This window comes from Rhinatrema bivittatum, chromosome 12 (assembly GCF_901001135.1).
Source record: "Rhinatrema bivittatum chromosome 12, aRhiBiv1.1, whole genome shotgun sequence".
NCBI classification, from domain to species: domain Eukaryota; kingdom Metazoa; phylum Chordata; class Amphibia; order Gymnophiona; family Rhinatrematidae; genus Rhinatrema; species Rhinatrema bivittatum.
The window spans coordinates 49,139,619-49,159,829 of record NC_042626.1 but is presented as its reverse complement, the minus strand read 5'-3'; the positions used below and the strand labels follow the sequence as shown (position 1 = coordinate 49,159,829).

Below are 20,211 nucleotides of genomic sequence, written 5' to 3'. Positions count from 1 at the left end.
TTTAGATAGCCAGTTAGTTTTTTATTGGTTAGATTTCTGCTTTGATATCGTTCAATACTGATGGACTGCAGGTGGCACCCCAGGGTATACGTCAGAGTCAGTAGAATGTTTCTCTGCCTCCCTCTGCTGGATTGGTGACACAACCCAGGGAACTTACAGGAACGAAAATTAGCAGGTAAAAACCAATTTTCCTTTGACACAAGCAAGATTTTTATTGTACAAAATACATTTATATTTAATATGAAAAGTGATGCAAATTTATGCAAATGTACCACAGAATTGCTGCAGAATTTTCTAACTCTTACCACTGAATCTACCCTGAACCACCACAGGAAACAAGACAGTGTACTATGTAGTGTAACAGTGAAAATTTGCATGGTGGCATGCTTATTTAAGCAAATATTAGCCTTGGTCTATGAGGGCCTTCAACATTTGTTGCTGCTTTCTCCATTCCTCTAAACAAATACGTTTTTAAATGTGAGATCCTCTTAATTCATAATGCATGTTCAGGACTTTCCTGTTTTGTAACAGCACTGATGTATCATGTCATTTTATTTTCTTGAGACAGTCACAGTACAAGACCCACTTTGTTGCAGCCAGCATTACCAACCAGAAGGCAGGAAGTGCTGCTGGCAATGCGAGCGGGTGGACCAGTGCCGGCAGCTTGAGCTCCATACCAACCAGTTCATCCAGTACCAGCACCAATGATGCAATTGTTGCAGCTGCTAAAGGGATACCAGGATTTGTCAGCATGGGGACCCTGAGCAGTGTGGCTGCAGGATATCCTGCGATCAGTATTCCAGGTTTCCCCAGCCTTAGCCCTGTAAGTAACACTCGAGAGAGTGGCAGTGGGAGCCGGGAAACTGGTGGCATTAGTGGAAGCAGTCGTGATAGATACAGTGACAACCGAAGCAGCAGCCGCCACAGTGATGGCCAGCGTCATGGGGATGGTGGTGGTGGTCGCCACAGTGATGGCCAGCGGCATGGGGAAGGTGGTGGTGGTGGTGGTGGTGGTCGCTACGGTGACAACCAACGTCATGGGGACGGTGGTGGTGGTCGCCACGGTGACAGTCAGCGCCATGGGGATGGTGGCCGCCACGACGACAACTATCGCCATGGGGACAGTGGCAGCCGGCACGGAGAAGGCCACCGCCACAGTGAAAGCCGTCACTCCAGCAGCAGCCGGCATGGGGATGGCCGGAGCAGCAATGACAGCAGAAATGGAGAGAACAGAAAAGAGAGCGGGAGCAGCCGGGACAGCAAGGCGGACGGTTTTGTGGTGCCTGAGCCTCCAAAACGCAAGAAAAGCCGATGGGACAGTTAAAATTGCAGGTGAACACTGGAAGTCTTTGGTACTTGTGAAGGTTGGTATCCTTTCTGAGGCCCATTGTTGCTGATCATTTTGATCATCAACAAACGAAGATTCAAATAAGATACATGTATCTCTTCTGGTTCACTTGGCAAGATCCATGGACATGCTCTGTTAGCTGCAGTTGTGTTTCATAATGCTTTTATGTCCAAGTAAACCTTTTCCCAAAGCTTTCATTGAAAATCTGCATCCGCTTTCTGTTTCTGGAGTTGTGTTTTATAAAAAGCATCTTACAGTTTGCTTCTTGTAGGAGAATAATAGATATAACTGTCACAGGCATATCACTTTGCTCCGTGTGCTGCGTATCTTACAAAACCAGCATCCGGGGGAGGGGGATTCTAGGATGCCCTGTGGCTAGTGTAGACAACAGTAACCGGTCCGTCCAGGCACGTTTGTGTTACTTATCAGTAAATTGTCCTGTACGGTATTATCTGTTGTGTTCATCCTTCAGGAATCCATTCCTCCTTTTATTTCTCCCGCTCCAATTGAGTTATCCAGTTCTAGAATATTTAGAACTTGTGGCCAAAAGCATCCTGGGATCCTAGTTTGCATTTATTATGTAATTACAAATATAAATTGTCAGAATGCTACATGATAGTAACAGGGCTTGGGAGAGTTGCTGGAGGAGGAGAGGAAAGTATATTTCTGTTCCCTTTCAAGGCCTCCGTACATCTTCCCATTTGTAAAACTCACACGTGAGAGAATCCGTATTCCTTTTTGTCATCAGCCGCAGCCTTAAAGGTGGCAAATACTTGACTGGTCCTCTTTGGCTGGTCATGAAGCACTGCCAAGAGATCAGTGCCCAGCTACTCCCTCCCATAGGATGTGCCAGTTTAAAGTAGCCTGAGGAAGAAAGGTGCAAGTTGGGAACTCAGCCTAGTTTAGCAGAGCCAGGTATTAAGGGGAATGGAGACTTTTGGTCAGAGAATGGTTTGCCGAGCAGTTTTCACCTCCTTTCTCTTTTCTGTCTGTCAGAACCAGCTTATCCTGGGATTGCGTTACCATGAGCCTTCATTAATTGTGGTTTCCACTTCCCCCTGTTTTTAATCCCCTTCTCTCTAACCCAGCCATTTCAGCAACAATCCTTAGCCAGAAGCCATGAAGAGCTGCTCCCTCCAGAATCTGGCACATGTTCATCCTGAGTCTGCCCACTAGCTGTCATCTCATGCAGTGGCCGAGAAAGATTACTTCCCCAATTCAAGAGTCATTCCCAAGTTTCTGGGGTTTGTATTTTCAGCACATTTTTTTGAATTGTGTATGTGGGCTAGTCTACATGCCAGGACAGATTTCCTGACTGCTCAGCGCCCCGAACCGTGAAGTGCAGCCCAATGCTTCCTGCCACAAAGGAAGTGCAGTGATAGCAATCTTCTTGTACCCCACAGCATAACTTCTTTTTTGATGTATTTTTCAATATAGCCCTTGAAAAAGGAGAGAAAATGAAGGGCCTGGGAGGTGCTGGCAGATATTAGCACTTGCTTTGCCTCATGTGCAGCTTTTCTCTTCATGGGGAAATAAGAGGGTAAAATGCCCATAACTGGTATTGCTGAGCATGTAGCCTTAAAAGGGGACCATTTCATGCTGAAGTGTGCCTGTCAACCAGTTCATCAGTTGGAATCTTTTTTAGAAGTTATTACTGTGCAGGCTTGTGTGACACAGTAATAACTTATAAAATCCACTGAAAATTGTTTTACAGACTTCAATGTTTAAAAAACTTTCAGCAGATTTGAAAGAAGTGGTTATCACCTGACTGCACTGAAATAGCTTAGTAAAAAAATTTCCAGCTGTTGAACTAGTTGAAGGATGTACTTGTACATGAAGTATACAGAGCAGAGCAATAGCAAACATAGTGAGGAGGATTTCTGGGATATCTTCTGCTGAAAATATATGAACAAACAAAAATGAAATACACAATGAATCACTATTCCTTCTGCCTTCCCCCTCCCCCTACAACAGAAAATATTAACAGTAAAACATTTTTACAGCATTTTTGTTTTTTAATCCTTGTATAATACGTCTTGCCTGTTTTTACTTTTGCTTTGATTTATTGTGCTGTTAGTTAGGATGAACAACTGGTAAAGCTGTTCTGCTGAATTTTTATTTTCTCTCTCCTACATATTTCTAAAAAGGAAAACAAATCCAAAAGATGTATCAAGTTTTTGTAGCATTGTACAATTTTCTTTATTCAAGTGTGTTACACTTCCTGCTAGCTAAGTAAATGTTTTATAACTGAACATGGGTGTATGTAGCATATGTTCTGTATTCTTTTTTTTTATTAAGGAATTGTAACATAGTAACATACATAATAGATGGCAGATAAGAGCATATAATTCTCATACTTAAACTGATACAGGTTCCTGTTTTTTACTTGACTTTTGAACCCTGTTTCTACCACGTCCTCTATATCTCTTCCAGGCATGTTGAAATTCCATTAGTCTCCAACACCTCTGCTGGTTAACTATTCCAGGCCTCATCTTGCTTTTTGGTTCTTATAAATCTCATGCTGTATCCAATACCCAGGCCTCACCTCCCTCCCCCTTTCGTAAAAACATAAAATGTGCCCAGTATCCCAACAGTGGCCAGTCCAGATCACAAGTACTTGGAAGGATCCCCAAAGGTAGAATAAATTCCATCCTGCTTATCCCAGGGGTAAATAGTGGATTTCCTTGAGTCCAGTTTAATAATGGTTTATGGATCTTTTTTCCGAGAACTTGTCCAAACCTTTTTTAAACCTAGCTACACTAACAGCATTTAGCACATCCTCCAGTAACAAATTCAAGAGTTTGTTTATGCATTGACTAAATGTTTTTCTCCTATTTCTCTTAAATGTATTACCTAGTAACTTCATTACATGTCTCCTAGATTTTGCACTTTTTGAAAAAGTAAACCGATTCACATTTACCAGTTCCACTCCACTCACATGACTTTATAAACTTCAATCATATCTCCCCTCAGCCATCTCTTCTCCAAAGCTGAAGAGGGGAATAATTCCATCCCCTTTATCATTTTGGTCACCTTTCTCTGTTACCTTTTCTAATTCCGTAATATCTTTTTTGAGATTTGATCCTACCCTGAATGTTTGGGGCTTTTCTCCCCACCTTACAAATACTCCCACCCCCAGGTAGCATGGTGTGTGAGCTAAGAATTTTCCCCATAGACAGAAGAAGGAGAATTTTCAGAGGCATTTAACTGGGTAACAATTACATTATTTGGCTAAATTCCTCTGTTAAAAAAAAAAGGTATCCTTCATGACAGCCAGAAATATACATCGTTTTTCACAGTGAGCATGCTTTTATCTCAGTTAAAAAGAAGCATTCCTGAGGGGTGGGAGGTTAAAGAAAATAGCATGTATATATTTGGATTTTCTAATGTACATGTGCTGTTTTAGCCCTGTTCTGCCTCCTGCACAATTAGCAGATACACAAGTAGTTTTCCTTTAAAAATGAGTTACAGAGCACTTGTGCCATTGGTAAGAATTTCAGTGTGCACGGTCAACCTACAATCAGCTGCGCCGACCCTTTAAAATTAGTTTTTTAGTATCTCCCCCCCCCCCCCCCCCCCACCAATGCCCCCGGGCGCAGGGAGGCTCATGCGGCGCAGCGACAGGCAGGTAGGGCCGTGGTGAGGCTCAGGAAGAAAAAGATCGCATTTAAATGCACTGATGCTCCTCCTCCTTCCTGCCTGTGCGGCCCCTGAATTAAAAGTTGCCGGAACCGCGAGAGCAGGAAGGAGAAGAAGCATCAGCACGTGCAAAAGAGAAGCAGCGCTTGTGCTTACGGGCCGCCACGAATCCCAAGTCACGGCAGCCCGAGAAGAGGAAGAGGCCCGGTAACAGGGCTGCCGCGGCCCGAGAAGATTAGGGCCGCTGCAGAGCCCATCCTGCGGTGACCCGTGAAGAGGAGGCCCAGAGGTGAGAGAGAGGCTGAGGGTCTGTAGAAGGGTGTGTGTGTGTGTGTGCATATATGAGATGAGTTGAGAGATTGTATGTGAGAGTGAGGACCTGAATGTTTGCAAAGACAGCATGTGGGAGTGAGAGAGCGCCTGTGTGTGTGAGTCAGCATGTGCCAGTGAGAGACTGTATGAATGATTGTATATGAGAGAGCATGTGACAGTGAGAGCCTGTGTGTGTGAGAGAGAAATGCATGTGAGAATGAGAACCTGACTGTGTGTTTGAGGGAAGAAGATGGAGAGAAAAGAAACAGAAAAAAAGACAATATAAAGGAATTGGCAAAAAAAAAATAAGAAAGGGAAGGTGGAAAAAAAAAAGCCTGTGACTAACCAATTAGAAAACTAAGAGACAGCAAAGGTAAAAAAAAAAAATAAATTACTTTTTAGTGATTGGCACATGTAATTTTTGGGAATGTGCAAGAATAGCAATTTCTCTATGTGTATCTCGCAATGTAAGAGATCAGCATGGAGAAAGTGGAAGCCCACGGGGCCTGCACAGAGGAAGCAGCAGAATGGGCTTCAGTGTCAGTAGCAGCAATCGGCACCTCCACAATAGCCATGTGGCAGCAGTGACAGTGGCAGCAAGATTACTGACATCTGGGGATGGTGGCAAAAGAGAGGGGGGGTCTGCCTTTAGTGTGTGCATGTGTATGAATGGGACTCTGCCTGGGGGTGTATGTGTGTGAATGCATGGGTGCCTGCCTGAGGGGGGTGTGTGTGTGTGTGTGTGTGTGTGTGTGTGAATGACTGGGAGCTTGCCTGGGTGTGTGTGTGAGAAAATCCAAGGGAGTAAGAGTTTGTGTGGGGGAGGGGGAGAGAATGTTTCAATTGAAGATTTAGCCAATGAAATTCAGCAACAAAAAAGTCACTAAGCAGGTAAGGTAAAGAATTATTTGTTTTTGCTTTATTAATAAATACAGTACATATATTGAAATTATAACTTTTTGTTATTAATTAGAGCTACAAATATCACAAAATTATGGATTTTTCTAGAAGTGACACACCACCCGAGTTATGCTCGTATTTTTTATGAATTTTGACACACTGAGCGCAAAAGGTTGGCCATCACTGACCTACAGTAATGTTAATTTCAAGACCTGTCATCTTTGTCAATGCCCAAAAGTGCCCAAGCACGTTGACACAATGCAGGCTATTCCAAATTGTCCCAGAATGGGAGAAAAGCTTTAGTGCATCTGGTCTTTAATGAGCTCAGATGAGATTGACTTTCTTCTGTCATGCCAGCAAGTCACTGTAGTAGTAGCAGCAGCAGCTGCCCACCCTCCCTACCCAGGGTGCCCAAGTCCAGCAGAGAGAAGACTTGCATCCCAGTCTTCTATGCTACTGTTGTACAGCAGAGTCACAGGCCTGGCTCACCTTTTGGATTGCTTTAAAACATCTTTTGCTGTATAATCTTTTTTTTTTTTTTTTCCATCCATATTAGAGCACTAATTTGTGTTTTCCCTGGCAAGAAACATAAGTCAGACAAGAAGGGAAATGTATGACTGCAGAAAGCTCATGGACAGCAGCATCCTTTGCAGAAGCGTTTCTTTGGTTCTATAAAAGGCCTCAAAATTTGCAAAGACTTCAGCTTTCAACAGGACCAACACAGCTACTGGAGGTCTGCAGTAATTTTTCAGAAAAATATCAAGTCGCTCCAAGTTGGTAATGCTAGTGCCATTGGTAAGAAGTCCAGTGTGCACAGTTAGCCTATAGTAACATTAATTTCAGGTCTTGTCTTCTGTGTCAATACTAAGGGCTGCATTTCCAAGCTTTACAAGGGGTAGGAATGCAAGACAACTTTCACTACACTGCAAAAACCTCAAGTATGAGGCTGCAGTATGCTTTGCCTCCTCCCTCTATCTTTATTTTTCTCATAAGTCTTTCGAAATTCCTCACCCTCTTGGGGGCACAGGCTCCAGGTGTTGAATGTGCAAATGGAATCTATTCCAAGGGGTCTAAAAATGTCACATCACGGTGGAGTGCTAGATCCAGAGCTAAGTTGCTACTTCTATCTTTTTTTTTCCAGGGAAACAAAGAGCAGTCAGTTTGCTTGTTTGTCAAGAGCCCCACAAAAGAGTGCATCTCAAGCTGTAATTCTGGGAATCTACTGTAACACACATTCCTCGTTAAGGAGCACCAAGTCCATTTTAGCAGATGGCTAAAAACAAATTGGTTAGCTATGTTATTCCACTTATTAAACATCTGGTAAAAAAAAAAAAGTTTTTTTTCCTTATTTCCATGTTTATTCCTATTTTGGGGAAAGAGCTCCCATCTCCTCCATCACAACATTCTGGTGATTCATTGCTCTTGAATAAGCATGGACAGAAGACTCCTTTGGGACCATCTAGGTCCTTAAAAGCTAAGGTCGGCATGGCCCTAATGCTATGCACTGCCATGCTAAAAGTCCCCAGTTTGATCCCTGGTTCAGGTCTTCTGCAACCTGGATCGGCTGGGGATGCTACAGAAGCAGCGTTCACAGCCCCCATGAGAAAGAGAGTCATGGTCAATGCCCAAGGGTGACCATACAGCTGAAATCGGGGCTCTTGGTATATGGTCACCACCCAAAGACTGCCACTGCAATGGCCAGGCTAGGTATGTTGTCAGATCCTGCAATATGGAAATAATGCAAATGAAGGCTCATGGTGCTAGGAGCCTAGTATTGGTTCCAGTTGAACTGGAGGGTCTTTCTTCAAAGATGTGACTGGCCTTTGTACTAAAATTACTTCTTTATTTCTAAGAATATCTACTCCCACCTGACCCTTTTGATGTATCCTAATTTTATATTTTGACCAGACTTTGAGATAACCTTTCCTAATTTATTTCGTCAGTGGATTTTTGGCTTTTGTGAGCGTCCCACAGTTGCACTCTGCAGCAGGTGCCCAGAAGATGGCGGTGTGTGGGTTTGGGAAATGAAAGCTCAGTAGGAGTATCTATTTTTTCACCCGCAAGAGAAAAGCTGGCGTGTGAAATCCCCCTGCAGTGACAAAGAGCAGCCATGCTCAGAACAAGAACGGAGTTGCAAGTAGCCCCTGTGGCAAAGATTTCAGCATCCTAATATTGGCTATCACCTGAAGTTATTCTTAGAGTATTGCAGCCTCGCAAAATGTAAATAGTTCTACAAACTCTTTAAAACTGTACACCTGATTCTGCTGCTAACAGGAAGCCAATGCAGTTCATGTAATACCACCAGACAGGCAGCCTGTAGGAATTGCTGCTCGGCTAACGGGCCCTTGACTTGGTGACATAACCATGCCAGCTTCGGGCCTGGTGTTAAACTTGCAGTGTAACAAGAGTGCATTAGCCGAGCGGCGATTTTCTGCTAATAGCTTCATCTACGTGGCATTTACATGTGATGAATGCTTTTAGCTACGTGTGAATGTGGACTCGTGTTTTGGGCGCATTAATCCCCATATTGCATCGGGGGTTAGCCTAGCATGTTCAAAATGCATGTTCAGTCGCTTGTTAAGCTGTGTCCTAGGCTGAGTGCATTTTATGGCATCAGCCCCTCAAAAAATAAAAAACCAAGGGGATACTCCATGAATGTAGAAAATAGCACTTTTAAAACAAATCAAATACTTTTTCATTCAACATATAATTAAGCTCTGGAATTCATTGCTAGAGGATGTGGTAAAGGCAGTTGATGAGTTCCTGGAGTAAAAGTCCATAAACACTTATTAACCAGGTACATTTGGGAAAAGCCACTTCTCATTCCTGGGTGTTGGCAGCACGATATCTTGCCAGCTACTTGTAATTTGGCAGGATCCCACTGTTGGAAACAGGATGCTGGCCTTAAGGGACCCTTGGTCTGACTCAGTATGGCAGTTCTTGCATTCAAGCAGCTGATCTCTAAACTGAATGGGTGGGAGGAGAAGCTGAGTAGCACAGGGGCCACAGATGGAAATGGAGAAAGTGGCCCTGGGGGGGCAGGGGGTTTGAAGATCCTGGGAAAGTGAGAACTCAGGAGAGCAGGAAATGTTTCCTCTGCCTTCCAGGGCCTCTTTCTCTTTCTCAATCTGACCCTGTGCTATGCAACTACACCTAGGGATGGGAAAAAACCAAGGATGTGGAGATTGGGAGACAGTGCGACTTAAGTGATTGGGGTGGAGATTAGTGGTGAATGTGAGATGAGATGAAGGGAGACTGAAGAATAGGGAGGGATTGGGAGATGGTGTGAAGGATGTAGAAAGCTGGGGAGTGGGTTAGAAACTGGGGGTCTATGGAGGGAGTAAAAGAGGAAGGGGATGAGAAGGTGGAAATGAGGCTGGGGAGGGTGTAAGACAAGAAAGATGCAAGAGGTGGGGAGGGAAGGAGCAGGAACTGGTGAGAATTTGAAAGGCAGCAGAAAGTAGAAGGGCCTGGGGAGGAGGTGGGTGCAGAGGATAGAAATGGAGGATTAGGGTGTGGGTGAAAGGAAAAATAGAGTGGAAAATGGAGTGAGAGACAGGTGAGAAGAATGGGGTGAGAGATGGAAAGTTGGTTGGTAGGTAAGTGAGAGGTAAAAAGGTACTGAGGACTGGCACAGGAGATGTGAAGGAGAAGGTGTGGATCTAGCTAAGGGTGGAAAGAAGCAGAAAAGGGAGATGAAAGAGAATGATCAATGTCAAAGACAGTGGGAAGGAAAAAAATTAAAAATGGAAAGGAGACTGGAAACAGCTCAGATGAGAGAAAAGAAGAGATGGATTAATACAATTAGAAAAATAAAATATGCAGATGACAAAGGTATAAAAACATCTTATTTTAAGTTTGGTGACTGGACTGTGCCTGCTTGGAGAATGTGCATCTCCTATATTTGTTTCTCTTCCTTGGATATAAGAAGTACTCAAAAGTATTCCAAATACTTTCTTCTCTGTAACTAGGTTTGTAATTATTTCACATTTACACTTCCTGCCTTAGTGTTAGTCTGTCTGTGAGAGTACTAATTTGAATACATAATATTTTCATAATAAACCTATTTTTAATTCATTTCAATTATTTTGAAGAGCTGACAAATGTGTGGCTCCTATTGAATTAGATTATATTGTGTATAAAAAGCATTGCAATCCTGATGTATTTCATGATAAAACAGGCCAGGCAAAGCTCATAGCGCAAACGTCAGTGTTATATTTTGCCCTTAGAAGCCCTATCATCATATATGTGACAGAGGGACCATTATCTTCAATTTAGTTTTATTTGCAGTGAATAAACACCAGGCCAGCCCAATACAAATGCATTAAAATACATTTGCATCAGCCAAAAGTGAGATACAGGTTGCAGGATCTGGTTTCGCTGCTGTGTCCCACTACAGATGAATGGAGACCATTCTCCGTCAATGTAGGGAGATGTTGTCCATATAGGTTTCTATCTGCAGGAGGGCATATCTGATTCTCCAGAGCCCGGTATCTCATGTGGAATAAATCTGGTCCAAGACCATCTCTGTTCTGGGATGGACAGACAGCAGCAACCTGTCACCTTGCATGTTTGCTATTTGTGACTCACTCCGTGAGCTGGCAGAGCAACCTTGAGGTGCATGCTACTGGGCAAAATGAGAAACGTGAGGCACAGCAGCTTTCTGACCATGAAAGACGTATCTGCTTCCAGCATCCTTTAAGCTGATCCTGGTTTTACCCCACTGCATGGAGGGAGAGCAGACCTTCAACTCCCAGCATTCACTGGGCCAAAATGAGGGCTGGATCTAGCTGTCCTGAAAAACTGGAACCAGAGGGCACCTGAAGTACTTGGTAAGTTGGGATTTCCATGGCAGCAGGGACAGACTACAGCCAGGCCTGAATTTGTATTCCTAAGAAAAGCAGAACTGCAAGGAATGGGAGTGGATGGGACTTAACACCTGGGAGACTCTCCCCCTGCCACCAAGCAATCTTACAAGAAGGGTCTGAAATAAGGGCAAAGTCATTTTTCTTTCATCTATTTATATATCTAATTATCACTCCACCAGGCATCACCCTCCCCAAAATGCACAGTTATGCCTTGTGCGTTTCCTAATCCCTCCCAATACAGCTACTAGCCAGCTGGAGTCAAATAATGATTCTAGCCTTAAAAAAAAATGAACAGCTGAGCTTCCATTTTTTTATGGTCGACAACATGTTAACTTTTACACCTTGGTAAACAGATTTGTTTTTTTTGTGGTAATGGAGATCTGTGAGGTGGATGGCTTCGCCACACTCGCATTTTGTTGGCATTGTAATGATTACATTTTTACAGTGTTATGGTCCATTCCAGGTAGGATGGCCAGATATTCTGCTTTCTACAGGAAATTATTACATGTCCTGCTTAAATAAGAGCAGAATGCAAAATTGCCAGGTATTAGATGGATCTAGACCTTGCATCCATAAGTCCCTCCTATCCTTATTTGAAATGCGTGATTTCAGACTTTATGAATAGCGTTGCAGTGGATTTGAAATACAGTGGTCTCCAGGTTCTAGCTCCCTTCCAGGTAAAGTTTATTTTCCTCTACATGAACTACCTAGATTTTGCTTTACAGTTGAAGTCCTGAGACATTTGGTACTTGGTTTGACATGGCATCTGTTCACTCTTAGGATCTCATGCTTCTCCCTTGTCTTGGTTAAGTCCAGATCAGTGCATCCTTGTTTTCACAGAATTGTGTCCAGTTCTTTTTGTAGACTGCAGTCTCTCTGATGAAGATCCTGGGAGCAGGTGAGATCCTTGCTAATCCCCTCTCCTGCTCCTTTCTGTGGCTTTTCTTGGGTGGAAGAAGGCAGGGAGTTTTCCACGTAAGGGGAACTGGGGATGTGTATGGGCAGACTGGTCACTGTGTGTCCAGGTAATATTCTATGTTTCCCACTGGGCTGTGGTCCCCCCGTTGACACCCCTCGGACAGCGACGCTCATGCTAAAGCTGTTGGTGGTATGGGATACCATGCCCCCGCAGTAGAAACTTCCTCCTGTACTGGTGACTCGAGTTTTCTGCTTCAAGTCCAGAGCTAAATTCCTTCTAAACCAGGCTTTCTTCAGCTCTGCTTGAACCTGGTTGGGAGATTAAACAGCATTAGTTGAAGGAGAGGGAAGAAAAATGAAGAAAGAATACGTTAAAAGAAAGGAGTGACGAGGATAGGCAAGGACAAAGTGAAAGAAGAGGAGAAAAGTATTACTCTATTTACTGATTTGTTATCCTACTTTGAAAGACCTTTCTCCTTATTATCAGGCACTCACTGTGCACTAGGGATGTGCATTTGCTTGAAACACATGGGTAATCGGAAACAGATCATTTTTGTTTCATTTTGCTTAAAATAAAAGAAATGGTCAATGCTCCCAAAACTAATTAAAATATTCATTTGCATTCATTGTTGGATCTCATTTAAGTCTATTGGATAAGCAAAACTGCAGGCTTTTTTTATTTCCTTCCATTCAAGGCAAGTCCCTGAAGCCAAACACAATGGAACTGAGGTGGGAAGGAATAAGGAAGGAGCAGAACCAATCAATGTCAATCATTTTTTTTCACTGCCAATCTATCCCAGTCGGTACCTGCATGGATTGATAATTCCTCATTTTCTAACCTGAAACTGAAAGCAACATGTAACTTTGAGCAACATATAATGTGTTCCCTGAGACAAAGAAAAGGTTTTATTCATTTATATTTAGCTCATGCCTTTTCACTGATAGCTCAATGTGAATTACATTCAGGTACTATAGGTAGCTCACTATCCACAGAGGGCTTACAATCTAAGAGCCTGATCTACTAAGGCTTTTCTTCTATTCTGTGTCTATGGGAAAAATGCTTAAAAAATCAGGCCCTAAGTTTGTACCTGTGACAACAGCGAGTGAAGTGATTTGCCCAAGGTCACAAGCACTGTCAGCAGCATTTGAACCCTGATTCTCCTCCAATTAAAAAAATATTTGGAAATTAAAGGAAGGTAAAACTTAAAGCAAATTAGGCTGAGCTCTTGCCTGTTATTGTGTAGGGGGACACACTGCCATTTAATCCATCTGTTCATTATTACAGAGTTAATGCATCACTGAACAGTCAAGAGTAAGAATGAATGCGTCTCTCTCTATATGCACTTGCAGCACCGAGCCCAATCTGTTTTTATTTTAAAAGCTACAGTGTCTCTGACTAGTGACCAACCACTGCACTAACCCAAGTGGAATACCAGCCTTTTTTTTTTCCTTTGTTCTCTCTGACTTGATTATAGTAGTGAGAAGACCAGGTGTCCCCAACCCAAGAGTTTATATAGCAGGGCCAAATTAGCAAAAAGCAGCTGCTGCCTGCTCTTACTCTCAGCTCTGTTCCTATAAGGCAGGGGCAGAAGGAGGCAGAGTCATTGAAGGGTGGCATCAGTGGTGAAGGGGCAAGGGCAGTAGGAATGGAGTTCCTAAAGCAGTACAGTGCATGCCACTGATGCCCCCCCTAAGCAGTGTCTGCAGTAGATAGTTGGAGAACGTGCTGATTCAGATGAATCAGGATATTGAACTTCTGGCAATTCAGAAAGGTCTGAGAATTCTAATTACTAGCATGCTATCTTCGGGTGCATCTGCAGGAGACAGTCAGTGATGGTGCCAGTGCAAAGAGCACTATCAGTAGAAGAAAGATACTGGGCTATTATGATGATCAGGTGAAGGTAGAGGGGAGGGTAGCAATGCAGAGGGTACCTAGCCTTCAAATTCAACCACAGGAGTGTATAAACAGGGCACAGAAGAAGCCTAGGCATGTCAGGAAACTTCAAAAAATGCCCGAGAGCTCGTTTCCCATCTGGCCTAGCTCCATCCAGGGGATCTGGAACTCTAAACAAGGAGCAGCCAGCCAGGAGAGGGCCCAACTCAAGATTCCCTGCATAAATTGGGTTGGGGCTCAGTTGCATGACACGGGAGAAGCAGAGCACTGGGAGTAAGAGAGCCAATGGAAGTGGAACAAGCAGCAGTAACAGAGGACACTCCAGAACTCATGGATGCCTCAGATTGAAGGGCATTAAGGTGAGCCCTGGGTTCTGAAATCTGGAAACCTGAGTTTTGGAATCTTCCAAATTTAGGGAATGTACTATATATTTTTTTGTTTTGGTAGTGTCTGGGTTCAGTGGGAGGTGTGGGGAGGTTGGACCCCAGCAGAGCTTCCTGTTGTGTTTTCTTTTGAATATTGCTGTAAAAAAAGTGGTATTTTTTTTAACAGCAGTGCACTGAACATTTACATGACCCTGCTGTTTCAATAATTAGAGAATGAAAAATGATTTAAGAAAGCTGGAAGAGAGGTTGAAGATTTGGCAGCTGGGATTCAATGCCAAGAAGTGCAGAGTCGTGCATCTGGAGTGCGGAAATCCAAAAAAGCTGTATGTGATGGGAGGGGGGGGGGGGGGGTAAAGACTAATGCTCATGGACTGGGAGAGGGACCTGGGGTGATAGTGTTTGGTGATCTGAAGGTGATGAAGCGATGTGACAAGGCAATAGCTAAAGCCACAATAATTCTGGGCTGCATAGAGAGAGCAATAACCAATAAGAGAAAGGAGGTCTCACAAGGACCTTGTACAGGTCCTTGTGAGACCTCACCTGAACTATTGTGTTCAATTCTGGAGCCCGTATCTCAAAAAGGATAAAGACAGGATGGAGGTGGTCTGGAGAAGGGTGACCAAAATGGGGTGGGGTCGGTATTAGAAGATTTATGAGGAGAGGCTAAAGGATCTAAATATGTATACCTTGGAAGAGAGGAGGTGCAGGGGATACACTCCTTCAGATACCTGAAAGGTTTTAATGATGCAGAAGCTTAAAACCTTTTCTGTTGGAAAGCAGACAGTACAACTAGGGGTCACGAAATGAAACTCCAGAGAAGACAACTCAGAGCCAACATCAGGAAATATTTCTTCACGGAGAGGGTGGTGATTGCCTGGAATGCTCTGCTGGAAGAGGTGGTGAGGACAAAAACAGTACACGAATTCAAAGGGGCATGGGATAAACAGTGTGGATCCCTAAAGATTAGAGCATGGAAATGAAAAGGGTGCATAGGGGTAACCTGCATGGAGCAGCATTTAGCTTTCATGATTTTGATACAATTGCAACATTGCTCTCCACTTCAACGGTGGGGGTGAAATAGGAATCGGATTCAGAGAGCCAATGGTGGGCTCTGACTTTTACAGACCAGGGTACTTATATGCAAACAGAAAAAGTGCAGGGCTGCTCCTATGGCCAAGTCCAAAAGCAAAGCACGTTTAAGCAGCATTGTCTGAATTATCAAGGCTGCTCATCCTATAAAAATGTTGCTAGTAGTATTACCACCCTTAACATAAGGCTTGGGCAACTACACAGAGCGGCAGTTACTACCATAAGAAACTTGCTGGGCAGACTGGATGGACCATGTGGTCTTTTTCTCCCATCACTGCTATGCTACTATACAAGTCTGTGGAAAAGAAGTTTGTTACTGGCAGTGCTGAAATCCTGTTGCAAAAGGTGCTACTTTGTCATGCTGTGAGCATTTAAATGACCCTGCTGCTTCAGTAATTAGCCATGTCTGTGGAAAATAAATATGTGGTACTGGCAGTGTTGAAAAACTGTGTATTTTTGTTTTGTTTTGTTTTTTTAGTATTGCTTTGGACACTTAACTTACCTTTCTGTTGCAGTAATAAGTAAGCCTAGGGAAAAACGTTTATTTCTGGCAGTAGTAAGAAACGGTGACTTTTACTCCCTCCTACAAAAGAGGTCAATTTGGCAAGAGCTACAATGAACATTCAAGTGGTCCTGTGGTTGCATTAAGTAGCCAAGTTTTGGGAAGTGGGAGTACTTAAGACAGTTCTGGCTCTTCGTTTTTGTTTCTCTTTCTGCTATTCCACTTACATGGTTTGTCTTCACCAGTGACAAACTACAGAAGCTACATAGTCCATTCGCTGGTCGAGAAACCCGTAGACCTTGTGTCACTCCACCACCCCAGTAGTGAGCAGCAGGAAGTGACACTGCTAACTTTAACCACCAGCATAGGCCCTAGGCCCATCTAGGCGACCCCTAGAGCTTGCTCTCCCTTGATCATCACAGCCATCTTACAAACAGTCGCATACCGCATCACTTAAAAAAAGAACACCAATTAACATTGGTTTCAGGGAAGGCTACCGGTCTTTATTTACTAGCCTGAGGTCGTCCCTCCCCCATTTACCATTCAAAGTGCAGCAGGAAAGTCAGTCAGGCATCAGCATGGTAGGCAGATTTCCCCTTTTGCTGCTGCTGTGGGCTCCCAACCATGGAGCAGGCTGTTTTATCAGATCACTGTCTCACAGTGAGAGGCAGGCAGCGTCAAAGGTGGTGACATGGTGTATTGGGGAAATGATTGCCCTGGATGACCAGCCCCTGCAGATTGGGGAGAACATGGGACTGAAGCACCTGCTCCACTTCTTAGCCCTCAATTTCAAAGTGACCTCCTGAACAACATCCAGTAGACATGTTATTCCCGACCCTGTACACTCAAGGCCAAGCTGTTGTGCTCGCACAGCTGACCAAGGTGGAAAGCTACACATGCCTATCTCTCCCTGAAAGCCCAATGGTGGCAGCTGGCTGAGCCAGGGAAAGGTGGCACTGTAGCAGGGGTGAATCAGTAGGATACAGGTAGGCAGTGCTGCACCACAAAATGAGGGATAATTGCCATACATTAGTGAATATCTTAGAAATAAGGAAGATGATGGAGGCCTGGCAACAAGACCAGAGAGACAGGACTGTTCTTCCTGTTTGTTTTTATTACAGATAGTGGTACTAGCCTGAAAAAGGCCGTGGAAGATGGCTATGAGGGGGGATATATTGCTTTACACGCTTGCTGCACCTGGCAGTAAAGGATGCCCTGGGGACCAAGGAGGAATATTGCAGCTTAGTCCTGAACGAACTGATAGGTTCAGGAAAATAGCAGGGCATTTTCACCAAATTGTGAGGGATGGGCAGAAGCTCCCTGAGATGCAGGAAGCAACAGGTGTGTCTCTGCAGCACCTCATTCAGGCTGTAGGCACCAGGTGGAATTCCACTTGACTGATACTAGAGATTAGTGGAGCAATGGACAAGTCCTTCATGACATGTCTCCAGAAAGGAAGACAGGAGTGGAGCACCATGATTGGCTACACATGACACAGATGATACAAGTCCTGAAGCCCTTCAAGGATGCCATGGAGGATCTGTTTCACAAGAGCAATCCTGGGTAAGGTCATCCCCTTAGTCAACATCCTGGAGGAGACATTAGAGGAACAGGGACTGGCAGCAGTGTGTTGCTATTCATAAACTCTTTGCAGCAGCAAATGCAAGATAGGATAAAACACGTCTTCAAGAATACTTGCATGCTAGCCACATTGTGTGACCCACGGATGAAAGAGAGTACAAGCTGGAAGTTCAAGCTGGAGGCTTGGATGTTGGAATGAGAGCATTGTGTCAGCTACCACTTTCTTACTCACTTTTATCTGCCATCTTTCCCCCCCCCCCCCTCCCAATAGCCCACATAGAATAGACCTTCCTGACACAGACCATGGCTACAGTGGTTGTCAGCAGAGGAGATTATCCTCCCTAGCAAGGGAGACCCAAGAATAAATTTGTCACATGCTATGTCACAGAGCCCATTGAGGAAATGGCTACAGATCCATTGGCAATTTGGGTACACAAGGCCAAGGTGGCCCAGCATTTCCTCTCCTTCCCACTAAGCAGTGTGCCTAGTGAATGAGTATTCTCAATGGTAGGGGACATCATGAGGCCATAACATTCACAGCTGGCACCAGAGTTGCTGGGAAATTTAGTCTTCATTTAAAATAAACCTCCCTGTGTTGGGTTTCCCTGAATGTTCATGTGTGTGGCAGGAATGTGGATACTGGAATGAACCAGTATCCACAGTTTTGGCCCTCAGCTCCTTACTATGTTGTTGCCAGTTGCTGCTCTTACTGCTGTTTCCTTGCTTCTCTCCTGGTTCAGCTCTTTGCTGTACTGTTGTACCGGTCTTGCAGCTTGGTCTCTTCCTCCTGCCATTCCTCTCTCTTATTCGGGTGCTTTGTCCCCAAAGCAAAAACATAGAAAAACCCCTTTTCATCCTCTGCCCCTTGTTGGATGTTTTGGGATTCTGGAGCTTTGCTTCCCCCTTGGAAGCAATGTCCTCTGCTATAGTATACTTGTATACTTGTTCGTATACAAGTGCCACCTAATCAGTGCACTCCATTTCTGACCCTGTATATTTTTTGTTATAGTTACCACGTTTTTCCTCTGCTTCGGGCTTCTTCATCTCCCAAGTTTCCATGCCCCTGTTTTATTGTAACTTTTTTGCCTCTTCTTCTATGTTAATGTTATAACCCCTTGTTCCATATAAACCAATATGATATGATCTGTATCAAGAATGTCGGTATAAAAAAGAACTAAATAAATAGGACTTAATAGCACCATATATCTATATGTATAAAACATTTTGCTTTTCCCTCTGCTTTAATGGAGTCAGTCTCACTTACCTCCCCATTGCAAAAGCAATAAATAAAAGCCACAAAGAATCCCTGCCAAAAAAAAACAAAACAGAAAATAGTTCTTAGTCTGGATTAAATGTCGTTATTAAGAGACCCTTACTTGTCTTTGGCAATGGTTGCTTTTCCCTCTTTAAGGCTTCAAGCTTCTCAGACATTGAACTGACTAAGCAGAATGTAACTGTGCCTGTCGCTGCCACATTGCATCGCTGGTGGGACCTGCAGCCCTGATTTCAGCATGCGTTATTCAGCTTTCACACGTGGGCAGCAGACTCCTATCTTCCAATCCCAGCACTTTATTCTCCTTGCTTGCTCAGTTACAGAAAATCAGCCAACAGTCAGCTACTAGGTATGTGCTTTCCTTTACAAAGTACAGGAAAATATCAATGGTATTTGTCATGTCATTTGTCATATCAGATGCCCTCCTTTAATAAAAGAAATTCTATCTGGGGGCCGCCCTTTTAAAAATATTCCTTCCGGCTTGGGCTCGCCTCCTTCTACCCCTTTCAACCTAATCTGTGTAGAACAGATTGACTCTGGGCCTACGGACAACCCCCCGCACCCCAGATCCCACAAGCGCCCTTCGGATCCCCCAAAACTCCCCACCTCAAGCTGGTAGCAGGAGTCCCCTTTACTGTCAGCTCAGTGTCCAGGGTTGGTCTGATAATGCTACTCTAGCTAAAACTAATGATAGCGTAACAATAACACAATGCTGGGCCAGCTGCACGGGCTCAGACCACCGCTGCATGCCGAGCCAGGAGCGGGTAAGGGAGAATCCTTCTGTTGCCTTGGTGTGGGAAGTTTGGGGGGGGGTCCTGGGGGATAGTGGGAGGGGGCTGGCTGGAGGCCTAGAGCCACTCTGATCTACACAGATTGGGTGAGTGCCCCAGACAGGAAGAAATATTTTTAAAGGGTGGGAAGAGAGCGACTGAATAGAAGTTTTTTAAATGATGGGCCAGGAGCTGAGGTGGGGGAGGCATCCAGACATGAAACTATTTATTTTTTAACATAACAAATGAAGCAAGGTACACAAAACAAATGACAGAGAGCAAAACACAAATGACACGACACAAATACAACACCATAACACAAAACAAACTTTTTTTTTTTTTTTTAAATATGTGCATGCCTGTGACCAGCCCCCTTGCCTTCTGTTCTTCCCTCAAACACAGGATGGTTCATGCTAGCTGTCCTGGCAGCAAAGGTTTGCTATTTCATTTTGGGATTTATTTTTCATTTTTTGGTTTGTTTGCCAAACTGGAAAAAAAAAATTAAATGGGAGGAAAAAACCCTGAAAACAAACAAAAAGTGCCAATTAAAAAAAAAAAAAAATCTCCTGTGGCCCTGGAAACCCCTTCTTTCCAGCAAAACATGAATCCGGTGCCCGGGCCTGCATCTCTGACCCCTTGTGACCCAAAAAATGAGCCTGCCCAGGGCCTGTCTGGGGTCCTTCCCCCTTCTGTTTAAATGTGCCAGGGCTGGGGAGCTCATACCCTGCCCC

The 20,211-nt window shown here is 44.0% G+C and overlaps 2 protein-coding genes across 3 annotated transcripts in view; one reads left to right on the top strand and one right to left on the bottom strand.

The window, feature by feature from the left end:
* Positions 1–3,600, top strand: part of DDX42 (DEAD-box helicase 42) — a 95,888-nt gene extending 92,288 nt beyond the window's left edge. For both annotated transcript variants that reach the window (XM_029573675.1, XM_029573676.1), the window contains exon 18: positions 569–3,600. In XM_029573675.1, coding sequence (XP_029429535.1) covers positions 569–1,324 — 756 coding nt within the window. In that variant the 3' untranslated portion in view covers positions 1,325–3,600. The remainder of the gene's footprint in view (positions 1–568) is intronic.
* An 8,301-nt stretch (positions 3,601–11,901) lies between these two features.
* The window catches only part of LOC115073634 (parathyroid hormone/parathyroid hormone-related peptide receptor-like), a 33,370-nt gene continuing 25,060 nt past the window's right edge, over positions 11,902–20,211 (bottom strand). The window contains exons 12-13 of the mRNA XM_029572235.1: positions 18,702–18,743; positions 11,902–12,294 (exon numbers count right to left, since the gene is read on the bottom strand). Of these exons, the coding sequence (XP_029428095.1) occupies positions 11,902–12,294; positions 18,702–18,743 (435 nt within the window). The remainder of the gene's footprint in view (positions 12,295–18,701; positions 18,744–20,211) is intronic.